The sequence below is a fragment of the Acomys minous genome (assembly GCF_964271855.1).
Source record: "Acomys minous genome assembly, chromosome: 2".
Classification (NCBI taxonomy): Eukaryota; Metazoa; Chordata; class Mammalia; order Rodentia; family Muridae; genus Acomys; species Acomys minous.
In genome coordinates, this window is record NC_140484.1 from 48,218,814 (window position 1) to 48,239,285 (window position 20,472).

General features: G+C 50.3%; 1 protein-coding gene across 1 annotated transcript in view; it reads left to right on the forward strand.

Annotated features, from left to right (window-relative positions):
* The first annotated feature begins 10,456 nt into the window (after positions 1-10,456).
* Positions 10,457-20,472, forward strand: part of FADS2 (fatty acid desaturase 2) — a 35,377-nt gene continuing 25,361 nt past the window's right edge. The window contains exons 1-2 of the mRNA XM_084772615.1: positions 10,457-10,896; positions 19,667-19,777. Coding sequence (XP_084628741.1) covers positions 10,690-10,896; positions 19,667-19,777 — 318 coding nt within the window. The 5' untranslated portion in view covers positions 10,457-10,689. The remainder of the gene's footprint in view (positions 10,897-19,666; positions 19,778-20,472) is intronic.

The window sequence follows — 20,472 nt, forward strand, 5'->3', positions numbered from 1 at the left end:
TCACAGCCCATACCCGACCCCAGTGGCCCCCTGCCTTGTCCTCCTGTCTCTTTTCAGTAAGTAGCCAGGCAGTTTCATGACTCACTGTGCCCTGGGAGGACAGGCTCCTGCAGCCTGCCAATGCACAGCAAAAGGCCTCGTGTGCACTTGGGGTCTCATCCAGTCCTATCCCTGACAGAGCAGTCAGGAATTAAAACAACGACACAATTTACATCTCTTTATTTATAGGAAGGGTGGGGCACATGCATGGCGAAACACACACACGTGGGGATCTCCTTCTTCCATCTGGGTTGCCGGGACTGAACTCAGGTTGTCAGGCTTGGTGGCAGGTACCTGTACCTACTGAGCCATCGTGCCTGCCCAGAGTTTATTCATTCTATTTATTTATTTTTTGAGACAGAGCCTCATGTAGCCTGGGCTGACCTCAAACTTTCTATGCAACCCACGTTGCCCTGCAACCCCTGATCCTCCTGTCTCCACCTCTCCAGGGCTAGGATTATAGGCATGTGCTACATTGTGTGTGTTATGGGGTGCTGGGGATGGAACCCAGGACTTTATGTATGCAAAGCAAGCACTCTACCAATTGAGCTATATCCCCAGGCTTGGGTTTTCTTCTTTCTTTTCTTGGTGGGTCTGCTAAATGGCTTTAAACTCTAATTTGTTATTCTCACACCTCCACCTTTGAGTGTCAGGATTCTAGGCTTATACCATGCCTGACTCAGTAGTCAGGAATATGAGACCCAAGAAAATAATGTCTTGTTTCTTTTCCTATGCCCAGGGCTTAGATGATGCCTATCAGAGAATATACACAGACTGGTTCCGTCAACAAGGGAGGTGTAAAATAAAGCCTTTATCACATGGTCAGGTCACAAGAACTGGCCACTTGGTCTATACAAAAGTTTGTCTCTGTGGCTGCTGGGCCTGAGGTCAGGTGGACTGCTAAGGTAGAGAGCAAACTGGAGCTGCATCTGCAAGACCCCTGGCAGGACAGAAGGGAGGCGGAAAGGACACTGTGCTCCTTTTCTGCTACCAGTATGCGGAAACAATGAACCCCAAAGAATTAAAATTTCCTCCAGAAATCTCATGCTGAGAGAAGAAAACAGTTTAGGCCTAGTGCCAGCCAAGTGGAAACTTTTCTGTGACAGTTCTGACAACTTATCAGACCACCTTGCAGGACAGACTGACGCCTAGACAGCGATGGGTCAGTAGTGGGCGGGGCTGCACCTTTACCAAGACTGCTTAGTTATTTATACACATCTCCTGGTTTCTATTTAAGCCAAATGCTCAAGTCAATATCCGGAAGACAGACCTGGGGGTGGGGGGTGTGGGGGTGGGGTGGTGGTGTCACTGGATCCTCTTATTGTTCCTCCTCCCAATGTGGTCACATTAGATAAGTCTCCTTTCTCTGATTTCACTATCACTTGCCTCTCTAGTTGGTACATTGAGGATGGTAGATGAAGCTGTAATAACACATATGGCTCCAGACCCTGCAGTCTCAGTAATTTAAATGACCTAGGAGACAAACCCTGCCCTTTACCTCAGAGCCCCATGTACCTGGCCCTGGAGCTAGATGACAGTAAGCCCAGTAGATGCCCCAGGCCAGCAGAATAGGCAGCAGCCTAGGGACCATCCATAGGATGTCTCTTACATCTGCTCAGCACAACCTACAGAGCATGACAACATGGCTGCACTCCACTTCTGCCTCCCAAACCTTGCACACAGGTCTGCCATGACTAGCCCTGACCCAGGACCCTAACAGCAAGGGAATTCTGAGAAATGTTGGTCACTTCACCTAAAGTGACATACCACAGAGCCACCATAACACCTCTCAGATGCTGTAGGAATGAGTGAGAGTGTAGGAAGTGCTACGCCCAAGGGTATACAAAAAGGATTGAAGTTGGGGAGCTGGCTCAGATCCCCAAAACCCACATATGTGGGCCAGGCACATACAGTGGCCCACATATAATCCCAGCACTGAGGAGGCTGAGAGATGGGATCCTCCAGTTTGCTCTCTACCTCAGCAGCCCAGCTGGCAGAGACAAGCCTTCATACAGACCAAGTAGCTAGCTCCCACCTTTGAGGTGGCCTGGCTGTGTGATAAAGGCTTTATTTCAATGGCTCACATATGTGGGCTGGTCCTGGGCAGTGGTCCATATACAATCCCATCATTGAGGAGGCTGAGCATGGGATCCTTGGAACTAGATGGCTAGCTTGACGAGCAGAGTAAATGAGCTCTGGGTTCAAGTGCAAGACTCTGCCTCATATATAAGGTAGGGACCAATCAAGGGACTCATAGGACATCAATATCTGACACATGGGCACGAGTGCACATACAGATGGGTGTGGGTAGATGTGCCTGTATACATGCTGATATGCATAAACATTGTGCCGGAGGCATGCTTTCACCTTCTTCCCCAGAGTTTCATTTGGAACCAAATTCTGCAAATGTTTGATGAGCATCCTCATCAAGAACTTAGCTCTGAGTCAGCCTTAGTCTCTTCCCATGAAGAACTTAATGGGTGGGGAAGATGTATGAGCCGTCTTGATCCTATATGCAGAAAGGTCTTGTTATCTTAGAGCTGGGGACACGGTTCATTTGGCAAAGTGTCTGCTACTCATTGTGAAGACCTGAGTTCGATTCCCAACACCCACCTAAAAGCCAGAGGCTACAGTACAAGCCTGTAACCTCAGCTTTGGCAGAGGCATCCAGGAAAGTGGTGAAAGACCTGTCTTAAAAAAATAAGATAGAAGGCCACGTGTGGTGGCACGCGCCTTTAATCCCAGCACTCGGGAGGCAGAGGCAGGTGGATCACTGTGAGTTCGAGGCCAGCCTGGTCTACAAAGTGAGTCCAAGACAGCCAAGGCTACACAGAGAAGCCCTGTCTTAAAAAAAAATTTTTTTTAAAAGATAGAGATGATGGTTGGATGGATGGATGGATGGAAACATTTGGACAACTTCTAGCCTCCACACACAAGTGCACACATTTTTACATCACACACACACACACACACACACACACACACACACACACACACACACACACACACACGACTTAGAAAAGCAGAGGCAGGGCTGGAGAGATGGCTCAGTGGTTAAGAGCACTACCTGCTCTTCCAAAGGCCCTGAGTTCAATTCCCAGAAACCACATGGTGGCTCATAACCATCTGTAATGTGATTGGCGCCCTCTTCTGGCTTTCAGGAGTACATGCAAGCAGAGCACTATATACATAATAAAAAATAAATAAATCTTTTAAAAAAAGAAGAAAGAAAAAAAAGAAAAGCAGAGGCAAATCCCCAGTGGGGTCTTCAGGTAGAGTAGGAGCTTCAGGCCAGAGATTCAGGATACTATAGCTAGGGGATGAACTGGATTTCCAAGCAAAGAGGAGTAAGATGAAGGACTAAGAGGTCACAGTCACATCTGGGGAATGTGCCTGGACGGTGACCATTGGAAAATTAAAAAAGAAAAGTGAGGTGGGCACCAGGCGCTGGGCCTTAGACACAGTGTGTATAACCCAGGGAGGAATTGTGCGGGTGCTGGGGGAGGGGAAGGCCTTGGGGTTAGAGAGAAGGAACAAACGTCAGAGCCCACTAGACCTGGAGTTAACTTGGCCCACCTGTTGCTGTAGTATCTCTTTGGGACTGTGAGAGAGTTCAGGTCTGCCTAGAGGGTTTAACAGAAATGGTAAATTGATGAAGAACTCTCCCTAGCGTCAACACCCAGACTCATGGCTTAAGCAGGAGTAAGAAAAGGTCTCTCTCTCTCTCTCTCTCAGTCTCTCTCTCTCTCTCTCTCTCTCTCTCTCTCTCTCTCTCTTTCTCTCAGTCTCTCTCTCTCTCTCTCTCTCTCAGTCTCTCTCTTAGTCTCTCTCTCTCAGTCTCTCTCTCTCAGAGTCTCTCTCTCAGAGTCTCTCTCTCTCTCTCTCTCTCTCTCTCTCTCTCTCTCTCTCTCTCTCTCTCTCTCCATTGCTCCAAAGTAGGTTCTATTACAGGCAGGCAGACCCTCCCAACATCCCTGCACCTGGGATGGGTCGGCCCCTGTACACACTAACTACAGCCTCAACAGCCATCTTGAAATAGGACCGGTGGTGACTTGAATTTAAAGTCAGGAGACCTACAGGTGGGAAGGTAGAGGTAACCCACTCATTATCTTCACAAGAGAGAGAAGAGCCAAGAGAGGCACAGTGACGGTGAGGATAGAGGGTGCCTCCATTTGGTGCCCTTAAAACAACACGCTGCTCTCCTGTCAGCTGCTCCACTTGGCTCCCAGATGAACATGGTCAAGGATATTAAATGGTTGGGCTAGGACAGGATGCTGTCACCTCCAGGGGTGGGATCTGAAGCTGAGCAGTGCAGCTGGCTCGATGGGGATCTGGAGAGGTCATCAGCTCTGACAAGACCTTTGTGCCACGGAAGCAGTTGGTGCCTGATGCACGTCGGGACCTTTGTGCTCATTACCCAGAATCTCCATGTCTCTTCATGATGAGGGCAGGCACCTGTATCATTCTATTTTGCTTTTCACTGGCCTCTTAGCCTCAGAATATACCATCCTGTTCTTAGACATGGAAAACCTCTGTGTGCATGTGGCAGGTAGGGGGTGCGTGCATACAGGGGTACACATGAGTATGAAGGCAGAGGTCAACACAGGTGTGTCTTCCTTAATCATGTTTCCACCTTACTGCTGTTATTATGATTACTGTGTATGTGCGAGGATACACACATGTGAAGGGCAGAGTACAAGTTTCCTAAGTCACTTCTCTCCCTCTACTGTGTGAGCTCTGAGGATCAGAACTCAAACCGTCAGGATTGGTGGCAAGTGCCTTTGCCAAATGAGTCCTTTTGCCGGCCTTCACCGTATTTGTTTGTTTGTTTATGCACGTATTCATGTGAATGCGAGTGTGTGTACAGGCACCCTCAGAGGCCAGAAGAGGGCGCTGGATCCCTTGGGGCTTTCGGATGTGGGAGCTGGGAACTGAACTCTAGCTAGTGCTCTGCAGAAACAGTAAGTACTCTTAACTGCTGAGCCATCTCTCTAGTTCTCGCCCCCTGGCCCGCCCTCCCCACTATTCCCATCCCCCATACACCTTATTTTTTGAGACAGGATCTCTCACAGAACCTGGAGCTCACCAGTTAAGTAGCCTGACTGGCCAGCAAGCCCCAGTGATAGTCCCACTTTCTTTCCCTCTGCTACTGTGGACTACATACAGTCGTGTGTGGCCCCATCACATCACATGCGGATGCGAAGGAGCCAAACTTAGGCCCTCAAGCTTGCATGGCAAAGTGCTTTGCCAACTGAGAAACTTCCCCAGCCCTATACTTCCTCTGTTTTAAAGGCAAAGCCAGCCGATCTCCAGGTCTCCAGGACCTTGTTGTTTTGGGCCCTACCTGGGCTGTGTGCCTTTGCAAGTCCTTCCTTGCCCCAGGTCCGTGGTCCCAGTGCTCTGCCCCTGTGGCTCCCTTTTCTTAGCAGTACTTCTGAGCCTCTCAAAGTTGGCTGTGTGAGCACCTGAACTCTTCTGTCCTGTCTCATAGTATATGTGGAAAGCGAGAGCCGCTGAAGTGCGAGGGTGGCATTTGTGCCTAGTCCTTTGCTTCCCAGAAAGCTTTGCTGGGGGGGAGGGGGGAAAGCCCTGGAACAGAAGCCAAAAGAAACAAGTCCTGGTTTTCATTTTTGCAGCCACCCAGCTTCCTGAGACCAAGTTCCTATCTGATTTATAAAATTATTAGATTAGATGCTAACATGCTTCTAGCTCCAACATGCTGGCTGTGTGCACAGGTCATATCTCTATCTAGATGAGTGTATACCATTTGCCTTACATAATTGTGGAGTGCGGTACCCAGTTGTCACGAAAGCCCTTGGAAGCACCAGGATGTGTCAACAACTCCTATTAAGCCAGGGCTTCTCAACCCGTGGGGTCTCGACTCCTGGGTCACGTAAAAGATATTTACATTATGATTCATAACAGTGGCGAAATTACAGTTATGAAGGAGCAAGGAGGTAACTTAATGGTTGGGGGGGGGTCATGACAACATGAGAAACTGTATTAAAGGGTCACAGCATTAAGAAGGCTGAGACTAATTAAACTATGGTTGAACTATCACCAAAGTGGCTTGCTTGAAGTCAGGCCAAACAGGAAGTAGACTGTTCATTGCAATCACACCTGTGCGCCGAACCCCAGCTCTGTCAGTTTCCTCACTGAGCTTCAGTTTGTCCAAATGCAAAATGAAATTGATAGAGGGGTGCTTGGTCTCAGTGTGACCCCCACTTTTAGATGCCACAGGCTTGAGCACCAGAGGTAACAACTGTGTAATAAATCAAGCAAGACACCTGAGCCCATGAGCAGGGCAGACGATTCCCCTAAATCTAGATTCTGAGCTCCTCTGGAGCCTTTTGGCCCGATAAGCATCACTCTGGTGTACAATCATGCCTTGTGGCCTTGCCGCCGGTATTCCCCCTGGTGGTTATCAATTAATTAGTGACCTCGAGGCTTGGGGAGATGACTCAGCTGACGAAGTGGTTACTTCAAGCACAAGGACTTGTGTACAACCCCCAGCACCCACATAAGAGCCGGAAAGGCGACGTGTGCCTGTGAGCCTGGCGCTGTAAGAGTCAGATGGCTCCTGGGGGCTGGCTGGCCTGGCAGTTTTAGTCAAAACGGCAAGAGTGAGGTTCAGTGAGAGACTGTCTCAGAAATGAAGGTGGAGATGGGTCAAGCAAGACAGGCGTGCGCCACCGCGCCCGGCTCAGTCTATCTTTGAGACGAAAGTCTCTCATTGAACCCAGAGCCCACCAATTGGCTAGACTGGCAGCCAGCCAGCTCTGGGGATCTTCCTCTCTCCCCAAAACCCCAGAAGTAGGGATGCAGACATGTACCATTACACCCAGCTTCTATGTGGGTGCTGGGGATCCGAACTCATGTCCTCATGCTTGTATGAAAACTAGGCCATCTTTCCCGGCCCTGGAGCCCTTCCTAACCTTTATCTCTTTCTTGCACACGTTCTGCCACGCTGTTAAAACAAGATTAACTGATATGACCTGAAGCTTCTAGAACTGTGAATCCAAACAAAGCATTTCGGTGTTTAGGTTGATCCGATGGTGTTTGTCACTGTCACGGGAAGCTGGCCAACATATTCTAGAATTGAAACGTGTACGACGACCTGAGGAGTGAAAGGGGATAGGAAGTAAAGCAAGAATGCCCTGAGCAGTCAGGAAATCCGATAATAAATGAGCTTTTTAGAGTTGAGGGTGAGGACATGAGAAAGAGGCAATTTAGGAGACGATTTTACAGATTAGGGACAACATGGCCATATTGACCAACAATAAAAAGAAGAGATGGAAGACACCAGAGTGTTCCTTCTTCCTAGCTTTCTCGTTACTGGTTTTGCTCACAAGGCGCCTGTATCTTGTGTGTCCTCTTGACTCCCTACACAGTGCAGGGTGGTTGAAGGCTGTGACTCATTTTCATGTACTTCCTGAGTAACTAGACTCTTCCTTCTACGGAGCAGCTGTCCCCAGCAGCCACCAGAGTCCCCTTGAAGGGCAAAATGGAAAGCTGTTCTCATCCATTCGGTGAGGACCATGACTGTGAGAGACAACCCTACAGGTCCTGTCTCCCCACTCATGTGAGGACTGGGCCTGGGCATTTGCTCATTTGGCATTCTGGGAGGGTCTGGGCTCCATGCCACCCAAGCTGATGTCATGTTCCTGATAAAGACTAGTAATCCCAATGATGTCATGGTAGGGTCCCAGGAAGCTGTAGTTCCCAGTGCTGCTGCTGCTGGGGGTGCAGGACACCAGAATCTGAGGGGCAAGCAGCCCTCAGCTAAAAGAACTGCAGCCCTCTATGTCAGAGACAGTCTCATCCCACAGCACTTCTGGGGTAGGTTATATACTGCAAGGTTTTCCCTGAGTAGACAGCCTCATCAGCCCATCCGAGCAGAAAGAGCAATCAGTCAGGAAGGAACAGGAAGAGGGCAGAGGACAATGTCAGGCCACATCCGGTGCGGGGTCAGCCTCTGATAGCCATCTCCTAACCCAGGCCTACTTAGTTTACCCTGTTGTTTCACTTGGCCTGCATCCCTTTCTGGTCCCAAGCTGCCTCTGTAGTTTTCTTTCTTTCTACAAACTATTTTAATTATGTGTGCCCGCGTGTGGGTATATGCATGTGAGTACAGGTACCAGAGGAGACCAGAAGAGGGTGTTGAATCTTCTGGAGCTGGAATTACAGGCATTTGTGAGCCAGCCAACATGGGTGCTGGAAATCAAACGTGGGCCCTCTGAAACAGCAGTGCTTACACTTAACCACCAAGTCAACCCTCGCTCCCTCCTTTCCTCCCTCCCTCCCTCCCTCCCTCCCTCCCTCCCTCCCTCCCTTCCTTTTTCCAGACAGGGTCTCAAGAGCTGGCCTTGAACCCACTCTGTAGGAAAGATAAGCCTGAGCTCCGGATTATCCTGCCTCTACCTCTTGGGTGCTAGAATTACATGTGTGCATACCATGCTGGAAATCTAGTTCAGGGAGTGAATACTCTTCCAACTGGGCCGCGGTGTCAGGCCCTGAGATTCTCTTTGCACACCACAGGTCCCATCAGAGCATACCCTTGGTTGGTGAATTTCTACTACTCTTTTCTGCTGAGAAGCCTTCAGTCCCTGTCTCCCTGTAGGCATGTGAGACTGCTCCCAACTTGAACTCTGCCCACTGCCAGCCCCCTCTGGACTGCCCATCTACTCCTGCCCTCATTTGGAGTCTATTATTGTAGCCCGTTCTTGGGGCCTTCGCACTTGCTCGTTTTCCAGCCTTCAGAGGTTCTGCTGTGACACATTAATTGGGGGCTCCCTTTCTTCAGCTGCCAATCATTCCGATGATAGAGCTTTACAACTCTAATAAGTTTTCACGTTTAAAGGGGGGGGGGAACCCCAAACCAAACCAGCTTTCTTGACTCTATTACATTATGTCTTTAACACACATTAAAAACCAGTCTTGCTCCTTGTTCACAGGCATGTCCCCTCCCCCCTACACGATCTTGCTTTGAAGCCCAGGCCAGCCTTGAACTCTTGGCAATATCCTACCTCAAGTTTCTGACTGTTGGCATTATGGGCATAGCCACCATACTTTCTTCATTCTTTCTTATCTTTTGGGCAAGCTTTTCTGTTTGGATGTCTTTTTTCTGTCCTCTAAACCGCCCCCCCCCCAAAAAAAAGCCTCATATTCTGAATCTGCAGTTTGGAGAGTGAAGAAAGGATGCTCCTAATGGATGCCAGCACCGGATGAGATGTTGGGAATAGCATCACCTCCAGCATCGGGTATTTTCCTTTGCACCAATGTCACGAAGAGCTAAGGAACCTGAAGTCTAGAAAGAGCCATGGAAGAGGCCAAGCAGGGCCTCTTGCTAACTATGTGTGTTTTGAGCATTTTATCTCTCTTAACCTTAGACTCTTCGTTTTGAAGTTAGCTATAACAATAATATTATTAAGCTTAGACTCTCCATTTTGAAGTTAGCTATAACAATATCATAGGGTGGTGAGACTAGTGAGCAGGGCCCCTCTTCCTACTCCCTTGGTATCAGTGTCTTTCTTGCAGTTGGTGAACTACTGGGCTTTTATTGCTTCCATGCTTCCCAGCCAGGCTGTGTACTGTCCAAGACAAGAACGGTGTCCAGTTAGTCCTGGCATCCTCCCCAGTGGCCACCCCCACGGGTGTACTTAGCAAAAGGAAGAAAACAGAGGTTCGGCAGTTAGTTCTTTTCCAAGATGGTCTGATAAAGGGATACGGAACTCTGGTTAAACAGAGATCCACTCCTGGATCCTTTCTCTAGGGAGGTTGCAGGAGATCAACAAACAATGTGGATCACTCAGACAATGTGAGATACCAGAGTCTCCGTCCCAGCTAACCAGGGGGGAACGCCACCCAGCCAAACTAGCGCTGGAGGGGCCATAGTCTAGCCAGAGGCCGTGCGAGGCTCTCTAGAGCAGCAGCACCTCTTTGTGCCGGCATCAGGTGCAAATCCCCGGAACGCGGGCCTGGCGCGCTCCTGCTTTGAAGCGCGCAAAGAAAAACCCAGCCGCCGCCCCCGCTCGCCCTCCCAGTTCCTCTGAGATCTACTCTGGCTTCCCCCCGCTCCAGCCAGCGAAGGGAGGAGGTCGGACACGTTGCCGGCCTCCCAGCAGGGCTTGACTCCATGCGGGCGGGCGCGAGGGAGGGGGAGCCGAGGACCCGCCGCTCCAGCCCGCTGGCCTTCGAAAGATCCTCCTGGGCCAATGGCAGGCGGGGCGACGAGCCCTGATTGGTGCAGGCGCTCTGCTGATCACTGTGGAAACCCGGGTGGCGGGGAACTCGGGAGGATGCGGAGCCTGGAGCGGGGGGAGCCTGAGGGGTTGGGGGAGGAGGCGTCGAGGCCCTGAGCTACCCTGGAGTTTTCACCAGAGGCAAAAGTCCATAGCAGGCAGGGGGAGGGTGGGAGGAGGAAGGGGACCGCTTCGGGGCACCGGGAAGCCAAGGGTACTCCGGAGGGAAGGCAGGGATACTGACTAGCCAGTGAAGGCGAGGAGGGGCGAAGGCGAGGGGAGGAGGCGCGGTGGGAGGAGGAGTAGAAGACAAAAGCCGAAAGCAAGGAGGGCGCCGACCGCACACTGCGGCCGGGAGAGGGACCATCGGTGCTGCCGTAGCGCACGGGGCACCAGGTGGACAGGCAGCATGGGGAAGGGAGGTAACCAGGGAGAGGGAAGCACCGAGCGCCAGGCTCCGATGCCCACCTTCCGCTGGGAGGAGATTCAGAAGCACAACCTGCGCACCGACCGGTGGCTCGTCATCGACCGCAAGGTCTATAACGTTACCAAATGGTCCCTGCGGCACCCTGGGGGCCACCGGGTCATCGGACACTATTCGGGAGAAGATGCTACGGTAAGAGTCTGGGGGTGCCAGCCACTCTTGTCTGCTGCAGGCCGGTGTCGGGAGCCCGGGGTTCCTGGGCGCCAAACAGATCTCCGGTTCTTAGTGGAGCACAGGACGTGCAGCAGGAAAAGAAAGTGTACCTAGTGCGCTCGGCTTACGCCCGGAATCGTCCTTCTCTCGGCTACCTGGGCAGACTTAGGCTGAGCCTTTTGGATCCCGGGTCTTAGCACCTCCGTGAAAGTCCCACCAGTGGTAAACTGTGTCCGGTGCATGTCGACAGCGCATGCTGCGCGCGGGTCCAGCGGGAGCCTGAGACTCTCCCAAGGGGGCGCTCGGGCCTTCTTGCTTTGGCGCTCCCCATGTGGAAGATGGCCACCCTTGGGCGCTACAGAGAGGAGCCTGTGAGCGGGCAGCCATATGTGGGACTCTCCTGCCAGACCCGGGGACAGAGAAGGAAAGCTGGTTCCTGGCCAAGACTCGCTCCTGCTTGGACTCCTGTCTGAGAAGGTCCACAATGGTTGCCCGACAGACTGCCTAGTAGCTCAGGTTCCCACGCTCCCGAGGATTATCCCGACTCACTCCAAGTGCCAGCCTTCTGGGAAACCCTGGTGGGGAATTGGTGGAAGGCGAATGGACTGGATTTTGCAAAGTCCAGGTCCAGAAGTGATCTAGAATGCGAATTTAGTAGCACCAGGACTAAGCTTGGCAACAGGTCCATCTGCCTCTGGGGTTACTCTCGGACATTCAACTCAATAGCCCTCTGTTTTTAGATCCTGCCAGGATTTCCCTTCCCCTCCAACACTCCTGGAGGTTGTTGAGATCTCAGGGACCCCTGTGGAACCAAGGCCATATTTGCATAGTACCCCCCCATGCCTGGCCCCACCCCCAACAGTGGTCCTGTGAGTAAGAGGAAAAGCAAAGTCAAGGAGGAAAATGGGACCTTTTCTTGGCAGCGGTGGTGAGCTGAAAGCAGAGGGAAAGATCTAGGTTGGTGAGAACTTGGGAAAGACGAGTGGAAAGAGACTGAAAAGAAGGATAAACTTCTCAGTGCACACTCCACCTGACAGTCCAGGATGCAGATGGGTTGTGGGCTTTTGTTGTGCAAGTTTGTTAGTTTCAGTTTGTAACTTCCACTTCTTTTCTTCTCTTTGAGATCAGCCTAGGTAGCCAGACTCTCTAGTGAGTGGTCTGGAGGCTCTGATGAGCAGGACAGTCTTAACTGCAGACTGAGGAGAGACCTGGCCCTAGTCACACTGCCTGAAGTCTACCTTCCTCGTGAACCCTGCCTTAGTCCGTGGGACTAAGGTGCTAACCAGAGGGTGTAAGCTTCTCATGTTCCTTGAGTGTCCTGGCTTGCTTGGACCTTTTCACCACCAGAGAGGACCTTGGTTTCCCAGGGAGAAGACTTCCCAGTTCCCAGTGGAGGTCTTTCCACTGTTTGGTGGTGAATTATAAAAGGCCTCTTCCCTTTCCAGGCTCTCACCCCAAAAAGTTTCCTAAAAAGTCAAATGACAAAGATTATAGGTTTGATTTGATTATTCCATGTTGTGAGATGAATAGGTTTTCTTGTGTGGAAGCTCAGTCCGACAGCAGCCTTGAACTTTATAGCTTACTTATGAAGGCAGAGTCTTTCCTCCTTGCTTTGGAAGTACTTAGTGTTTCCCCGGACCCAGATTCCTCCAGATGTCTATGCTCGTATCTAACCTGTAAGATACCTAGATGGCTTGCTCTGAGGTCCTCTTCACTGCTCATCTGGCCTCCCTGCTCTCTGTGTCGTTTTCATTGGTTGTGAGTCTGGTGTCCGGCTTGCTAATCGTCCTGTGACAGGAAAAGTGAGGTGGGAATCCGTGTAGGGTGCACATGTGATCACTGGGCTTGTTTGATGCACGGAGTCGCCAGGTGGAGACACCCCACCTCCACCCCCACCTCTGTCCCCGAGGAAGATACATTCCCCGTCATAAACAGTGAGCACCAGATAGATGCTATGGAAAGTTATGAGAGGAAGAAATTATGAGAGGAAGAAAACAACTAGAATGTAAAGGAGAAATGGAGAAGAAAACTTAAGTAAGTCGAAACAAGCTCATTCGATGTCACAACTCCGAAGCTCACTACTGTCCTCCCAAGTAAGAGTCTGGGCGCACAAAACACACTCTCTGGTGATAGAGGTGGCGAAGGATGAAGTAAGCGTTTGGGGGTTTCTTTAGCGTCTCCTCCTTTTCTCCTTAAACCGTCTGAGACCAGCTTGCCAGAAGGCCTTGGGCAACAAGCAGCTCTTCAAAGGGGCCTTCAAGAGATGCAGACTGTTTCGCAAGCAGCTTTGCCTCTTCGGGGCCTTGCCTTCTTTTTAAGAACTTGAAGTGGGGGGGGGGGGACGCGTGCGTCTGGAGGATGTGCTTCGAGGTTTGGGGAGAGATAGATCAACAGATAGAGGCCGGATTCCCTAGAGCACTTTCATTTGCTCCTGCTCAGAGGATAGCTGATAGCTAGACAAGAGGCTGGAAGGTGAGGCCAGATGCTAAAGAAGCCATTTTGAGGACAATCTAGGTATCAGTCGAGAATTTTCTGTCTCTGAAGAAAACACCTCAGAAAGTGCTCACTTCTTTCCTAGAAGGATGGAGCAGCTTGTTACTTTGTCCTTTCTGTAGTCAGATCCTGGTCTTACTGGTACCACTGAACGTCACTTAGGAGCCTGTGCTCAGACTCGCAGCTACTCAGAAGGCTGGTGCAGGAGGATCATTTGAACCTAAGGGTTTGAGGCCAGCCTGGTACCATAGTGAGAGTCTGTATCTAAAAATAATGTAATTTTTGCAGGTCACAAACCCATTGGTATATGCTATCTCATTTAGTTATCAGATCAGTCCTGCCGCTGACCTGTCCTGAGGCTCAGAAATTTGCTCAGGTGGGTATTCAGCTATCGTCAGGGTCTGCAGGCAGCAAGCTCTGCAGCCTCGCCTTCCTCTCTCTTGCCTCGCCCCGTCCTATTTCTATACTGTTAGTAGTTTCCTGGTCATTTCTATATGGTTAGGAATTTCCAGACCTTCTTCTGTCTTAGATTTGCTATAGGCACAAAGAACTGTCACCCATGCCTAACGCGGTGTTTGCACTTTTCTTAGGAATCGGCTCAGTACAAAACAAGCCCACTTGTGAATTTTCATCTTCGGCAAAAGCTCATCAAACATTCATTGAGCGTCTCCATGGCTCTGAGCGGGGCCTCAGCACAAAGATGAATAATTCACGGACAGTGGCCTGCCTCCACTGCATTTGTGTCCCTCCCTCTTTTTCTCTTGCTTCTACCTGGCTCTTCCTTTTCCAGGCTCCCACCGATTCTCCAGCTTATAGTGTTTCCTCTATGCTTTTTTGGCCCGTGTGCTTTGCTTCTTGGAGTCGAAGGAGGGCAGAGGGGAGCAGAGGTGGGGTCTGTCCTATATTGTTCTTGTGAAAATGCACCAGGTGAGAAAATGGAATTGTGTCCCTGCACACAAGGCAGGAAGGTCAGGGTGTGGAAAACGGAAGCTGTCTCGGGAGTTTCTTAGGCCTGGCCTGCAGCTCCGTCTCCTCATCTGAGGAGACCTATGATTCCTGCCTGCTACGGTTTGGTGGGAGGAAAAACCCCATATCCAGCCCCAGCATGCCCCTGAGGTGGCTCCAGTAGATTACAAATAGAATTATGTTGGGGAGATGGCCTCAGTAGTTAAAATGCTTGCTAGTGAGAACGAAGCTCAGATCCCAGAACCCACATAAATTCCCAGCCCCTGAGTAGGAAGGGACAGGATCCTCAAAGCAATCTGGCTAGCAAGGCTAACCGTGCCAGCGAGCCCTGCGTTTGATTGCAAAGCCCTGCCTTGATGAATAAAGCGGAAGAGCGATTAAAGATGATTCTCAACATCACCCTTGGGCTTCCACGTGCATGTACACGTGTGCACACACACACACACACACACACACACACACACACACACATGCAAAGACTTGCGCGAGCGCGCACATACACCCCACATGAAAACGGAAAGGCGGAAATGGCATCATGTTTTCATGCCCAGCCTGCCTCTGTGGGGACTTACTTCCTGTGCAGCCAGGGAAGTCTACACATCCTGTGTTAGCAGATAGTCTCTTAACAAGGGGCTCATGGGCCACAGGGTGCTGTCACCTCCTCAGCCTCTTCTCCTTGGAGGGCACAGGACCAGTGGACTTTCTGCCCTGCCTGCACCTATGTGCTGCAGAAAGGAAGTCAGAAGTCAGAGTCCCCGGCATCCACCATCCTTTAAATCTCTACCTGTGGACTCCCAGATTCCTCCTACTTCTCTTTCTGCTATGAGCGATTGTCAAAGAACCCTGGACCGCCGCATGAGGTACTATGTGCCCTTGTTTTTTGAGCCTGTACTTCTCAAATCCTGGGCTGAATTCCCAGATGTGGCAAGCTAGCTTATTATAGCTTGCTGTGCTGAAGACCCTCGATGGGCACAGTCAGAAACAGGATTTGGTACCCTGAGCCCAGTGCAAGGGCAGCAACAGTGATTTCTGCCCAACGGTGGCAGGAGCAGGGAAGCTGTGCCCAGAGACATCACTGCCACGGCAGCTGAGGACCAACGAGTGTGCTGCTTAAGGGTCTGGGCTTCTGATGCTGCCTCCTGCAACCCGAGCCCACAAGGGCCTGGTCAGTTCTCCTACCTGTTGGCCACTCCTTCCACTTTGTCCATGTCTTGGCCTGCTTCCTAGAAAGACTTTGGCTTCTCTCCCTGTCAGAGAAGGAGAGCTTGCTTCTAACTCTCGTTCCAAAATCATCGTTTGGCTTGGCCCTGTCTCGCCTTGCACTGTGGTCTACTCCGCAACCTGACGTCCCTCTAACCAGACAGCTGTCAGGAGCTGTAGCATTCAAGGCACAGCTATGGCCCCTTGAAGCAGAGACGTCTGAAGAAGAGAAAGCTCGTTTCAAGGGAAGTCTTTGTCTTAGCAGCAGAAAAAAATCTACAGTTAGCCCATCTTGCCTAGGCTCTGCCCAGCCAACTCCTCAAGTATGATCATGGACAAGTGAGGTCACTAATCTAGGCCTCTTCTCATCAATAAAGCAGGACCTGAAAGGCTAGGGTGGTGTGTTGTTTAGCTTGTGCAAAGCTTTGGGTTCCTTTCCTAGTATTGCACAAACCAAAGGCAACAACAAAATAGCCTACCTCCCAGAGCTGTGCCTAGCCTATGCAGTGCCAGCTAGAACCAGCTCCAAGGTGTGAGTGCCCAGGGCTTCAGGTACCCAAGGCTCTCACAGTCCCAACTGAGTTATAGCAGCAGTTTGTGGTGTGTGTGTGTGTGTGTGTGTGTGTGAGCCAGGCACGTGCCCGCTCACACGAGTGCGCACGTGCATGTGAGAAGTGTATATGTTCAAATGTGTTGTGTTCACACATATGTGCGGCTGCATGTGTGTGTGTGTGTGTGTACTTGTGGAGGTCAGATGTTGTATCAGGTGCCTTCTGCTATTGATATCTGTTTTATTTACTGAGGCAGGATGTTGCTCTTAGCCTAAATCTTGATGAATCCGTGACTCTAGCTCCCCCGGGCTGCTCCGGGGAATCTGTCTCTGCCTCCTCAGACAAGTTGAATTTTATGTGAGTGTTGGGGGTTCTAACACCAGTCCTTATGCTCACATGGCAAGCAGTCAATCCACTGAGCCATCTCCCCAGCTTCCCGGTTTGTGACCATGACATGGGTATGAAGAAGAGGAAACAGTGGTGCTCCTGAGACGCCTGAGGCTGAGGACGGCTGTTGTCAGATGTGTGGCTGGGGAAAGTTTCTTGGAGGTAGCTTGAAGCAGGGCTCACAGCTCTAGCCACAGGTGTGGGCAGAAACCTGATGTATGCAAGAGTCTGTTCCGGAAGCTACTAAGTCTGCCAGGACAGCGAGCTGGTTCCAGGGAGTACTTGTTTTCTGAGCTGATAAGAGGTATTCCTGGAGGCAGGTGGACTGGATTGCAGTCTGGCTGTGCTCCCCAGCATTCAGGACCTCACTGCCTCAGGGCTCTCTCACCTGATTGGGGAGCTGGGGCTGCCCCCGTGCCCTGTGCAAATGGCTGAGGAATGACAAAAGTCTAGAAAGGGTTCTCATTTGCCTCCATAGCGGAAGGCAACCTAGGTGGGTTGGAAGAGCTGATGCGAATATGGTACTTGCCTCTCAACAAGAAGTAGAGATTAAACTCTCAGGGAACCTCCTGTCTCTAGTGAGGGGGCCCAGGCCTGAACCCTGGCTTTTGGCAACTCTTGCTGGATTTTCTTTGTAGAGAAGTCTGAGCCTGGGGCTAGCAGAACTGGCCCTCTCTCCTCACTGCCTGTCCTTAGGCTCCTATGACAGCAGGCTTCTTTCAGAAAAGACCCTGGGTTTCGGTCTGACCACCCCATTTCATCTTGACTTTTCCATTCAGCCAGGGGAGGTTTTGTTTGTGTGTGTTTGTTTGTTTGTTTTTACACTCTGCCCAATGTTATCTTATACAGAAGGTGACTTTGCAGGTTCATATAATGGCCTTGCTGCAATTACTCCGGATGTGACCCTCTTTTCTGAACATAGAGGTTGGAAGATAAAGAAGCACTGTCTCTTCTGAACCAAGAGTCACCAATAGTAATGTTAATCTCATTTGCACGCTCCTTGTGTGTAGACAGTTTTCTTTTGAAGTTAAGTTGTATCCAAGCGAGGTGTCGCAATGTATGCCTTTAAAACCAACACTCAGAAGGTAGAGAGGCAAGGGGATCAGGGATTCCAGGCCAACCTTGGCCTCACAAGTTCGAGGCCAGCGTGTATGATGTGATGCGTGGTCTCAACAGAGCAAACCAGGGTGGGCAAGATGAGTCATCAGTTAAAGCCCTTGCTGCCAAGCCTGATGACCTGAGTTCAGTCATGGGGACTGGGCAGCCCAAACATTGTCCTCTGACTTCCACATCTGCTGGGTGTGAACACACACAAATAAAGAAATAAATTTTTTTAAAGTTGGTTTTTTTTTTTTTTTAAAGTAAAACAGGCTGGAGAGACTGCTCTTCCAAAGGATATGGGTTCAATTCCCAGCAACCATTTGATGGCTAACAACCACCAGTCTCAAGGGATCTGATCCTGTCTTCTGACTTTCTTGGGTCCCAGGTACACCCATGGTATACATACATACATACATACATACATACATACATACATACATACATGCAGGCAAAACGCTCATACATACAAAATAAATGAATCTTAAAAGGATTTCAAACTAAAACAATAAAAACATTGCAGCATCAAGCACCCTTAAATTGCTTAGCATTTCCTTCCAAGAATATGGGTGCTCTGTGATAATCCTAATACCTCTATCGCATGCACAAAAAAAGAGTTAAGAGGCTGGAGCTTTGGTTCATCCGGTAGAGTGTTTGCCTTGCATGCTCCTTGCTTCAATCCTCAGCACGGCATAAACCAGGCATGGTGGTGCATGCCTGTGATCCAAGCACTTGGGGGGACTGAAGCAGAAAAATCAAAGTTCAAAGTCTTTTTTTTTTTTTACTACATTTGAGCTTATGGGCCAGCCTAAGTGATATGAGACCCTGCTTTAAAAAGTTAATAATCCCTATTGGACCAAAAAATGCCAATGCTCGTTCATTTATCTTTTTACATCTACCTCCCAAAAGTCTTGTGTAACTTCTGTATTTCGTCCAAACAGGAGCCTTTCTAGCGAAAGCATATGGTTTCCATGTCGCCATTTAGACCATTGTTCCCACAGCTCTCTCTCTGCCTCTCTATGTTGATTTTTGTGCTTGTTTTTCCTTGGCTTGTTCAACTCAATTGTGCAGTGCCTCAGTCTGAATGAGTGGTGGGAGGCAGGATACACGTGACACTGGAGCATCTGTTTGCACGCCCTGGGGTCACCTGGTGCAGACTCACCTCTAGGAGAGATGCTTGGTGTTGTGGACACTCTTTGTCATATACGTACTGTGCAGAAGAAGCCGGCAGAAATACTACAATATTAACTTTGATGGACTTCCCACACGATGGCTATTTTTCTTCTTTATCCTTCTGTGCATTTTCTAAAGTTGCCGAAATCGGGCATATTTTTACTTCATCTCCAGAACGAAAAAGATTAAAATGTAGACTATAATAGTAACATTAGGGAAAGTTTGCAAACTAATGAAAATAAAACAAGGCATAATCCAAGTCTTCAGTAATAGGTTAGATACTCCCAACCTTGTGCCAGGGTTTTTCAGGAATTCTTTTACATAGTTCATGTTATTTTCTATTGCTCTTTAATGTCATCTAAGCACATTTTCCAGTTTGTAGTCATTTTCTAGATGTTAGGGATCGAGCTGAGGGCCTCATACATGCTGGGCAAGCATTTTATCATTGAGTTAAACCCTGTGTCTTATCTCTGCACTGGTCGTTGTGGCTGTGTGTATGAGGAGATCTCTGGGGTGGTGGGTGGTGTCGTCTGGGCGCTGTGGAAGACACTCGGCTCAGGAGCAGGCCAGGCCTGTCTTCTCTGTGCCCTGTGTCTACCTGGCTCTCCAAGGAGACCTGCCTGTCTGCAAACCCTTGACCAGCCCAGCAGGCCTGGCGCCAGTACAGAGGCTTTGGGTGGATACTGTTTGGTGTTGGAGTCCTGCACTAGACGTGCGTCCTGAGGGAGTCTGGAGTGAGCATTTGCCGCGGGGTGGTGGGAAGCCCCACTTGGTGCCTGATCACGGACTGGAGCTGCCGCTAAGCACTCTCCTTCCGGGAGTGGGAGGGGCCAGCAGAAGTCAGAGGCTCAGCCTTACCAACCTCTTTCTCTACTTCCCAGGATGCCTTCCGCGCCTTCCATCTGGACCTTGACTTCGTGGGCAAGTTCTTGAAGCCCTTGCTGATTGGTGAGCTGGCCCCCGAGGAGCCCAGCCTGGACCGTGGCAAGAGCGTGAGTGGGACTTGTAACCTTGGTGTGGGTGGGATGAGACCGGATGGACCGTAGGGGAGCACCTTCTCCCCAGGACCCCACTGTCAGGGCTGGGGCAAGAGAGCCTTTGACTCAGTCTGGGAGGAGGCCCCGAGGCTCGAGGTCAGGGAGGACCTCAAAGCATCCCCCTGTCTCCCAACTGGTCTGTTGACTCCCCACCTGCTTTTTGCAAAGCTGCCAGATGTTGGTCTGCTACACGACCATCTAAGAAAGGGCAAAAACAGTGAGACATGGTAAGCATGGCTGCTTTGGAATGAGTCACGTTGAGAAAGAGTAACCATTTGTCATTGAGTCAGACACCCTACTGGGTGCTGGACTTCAAAGAGCGGTATGTAAAAATAACTCCCCAGACCTCACCAGCTGAGTGTTTAATGGTGGAGCAATGTATACACTGGATCTGATGTACATGATGGAGTTGTGTAGAACAGCATATGTTAAGAGTTCCTCTAACTTTTGAGAGTCCCTCCCTTCCTCTCCCATCAATCCTTATTTCCTACTAGAGTCACCAGTCTCACGGAACCTAGGTTTCTCCAGGCCCTAAGTAGGGCTGAGGATGCCGAGCCTGTTGGCCTGACAGCTTGCAGGACAGGATGGTTGAAGTCCTCAGAGGCACACCATGGTCCCAGAGCTGAAGCAATTAGCTTTTTAACAAGCAT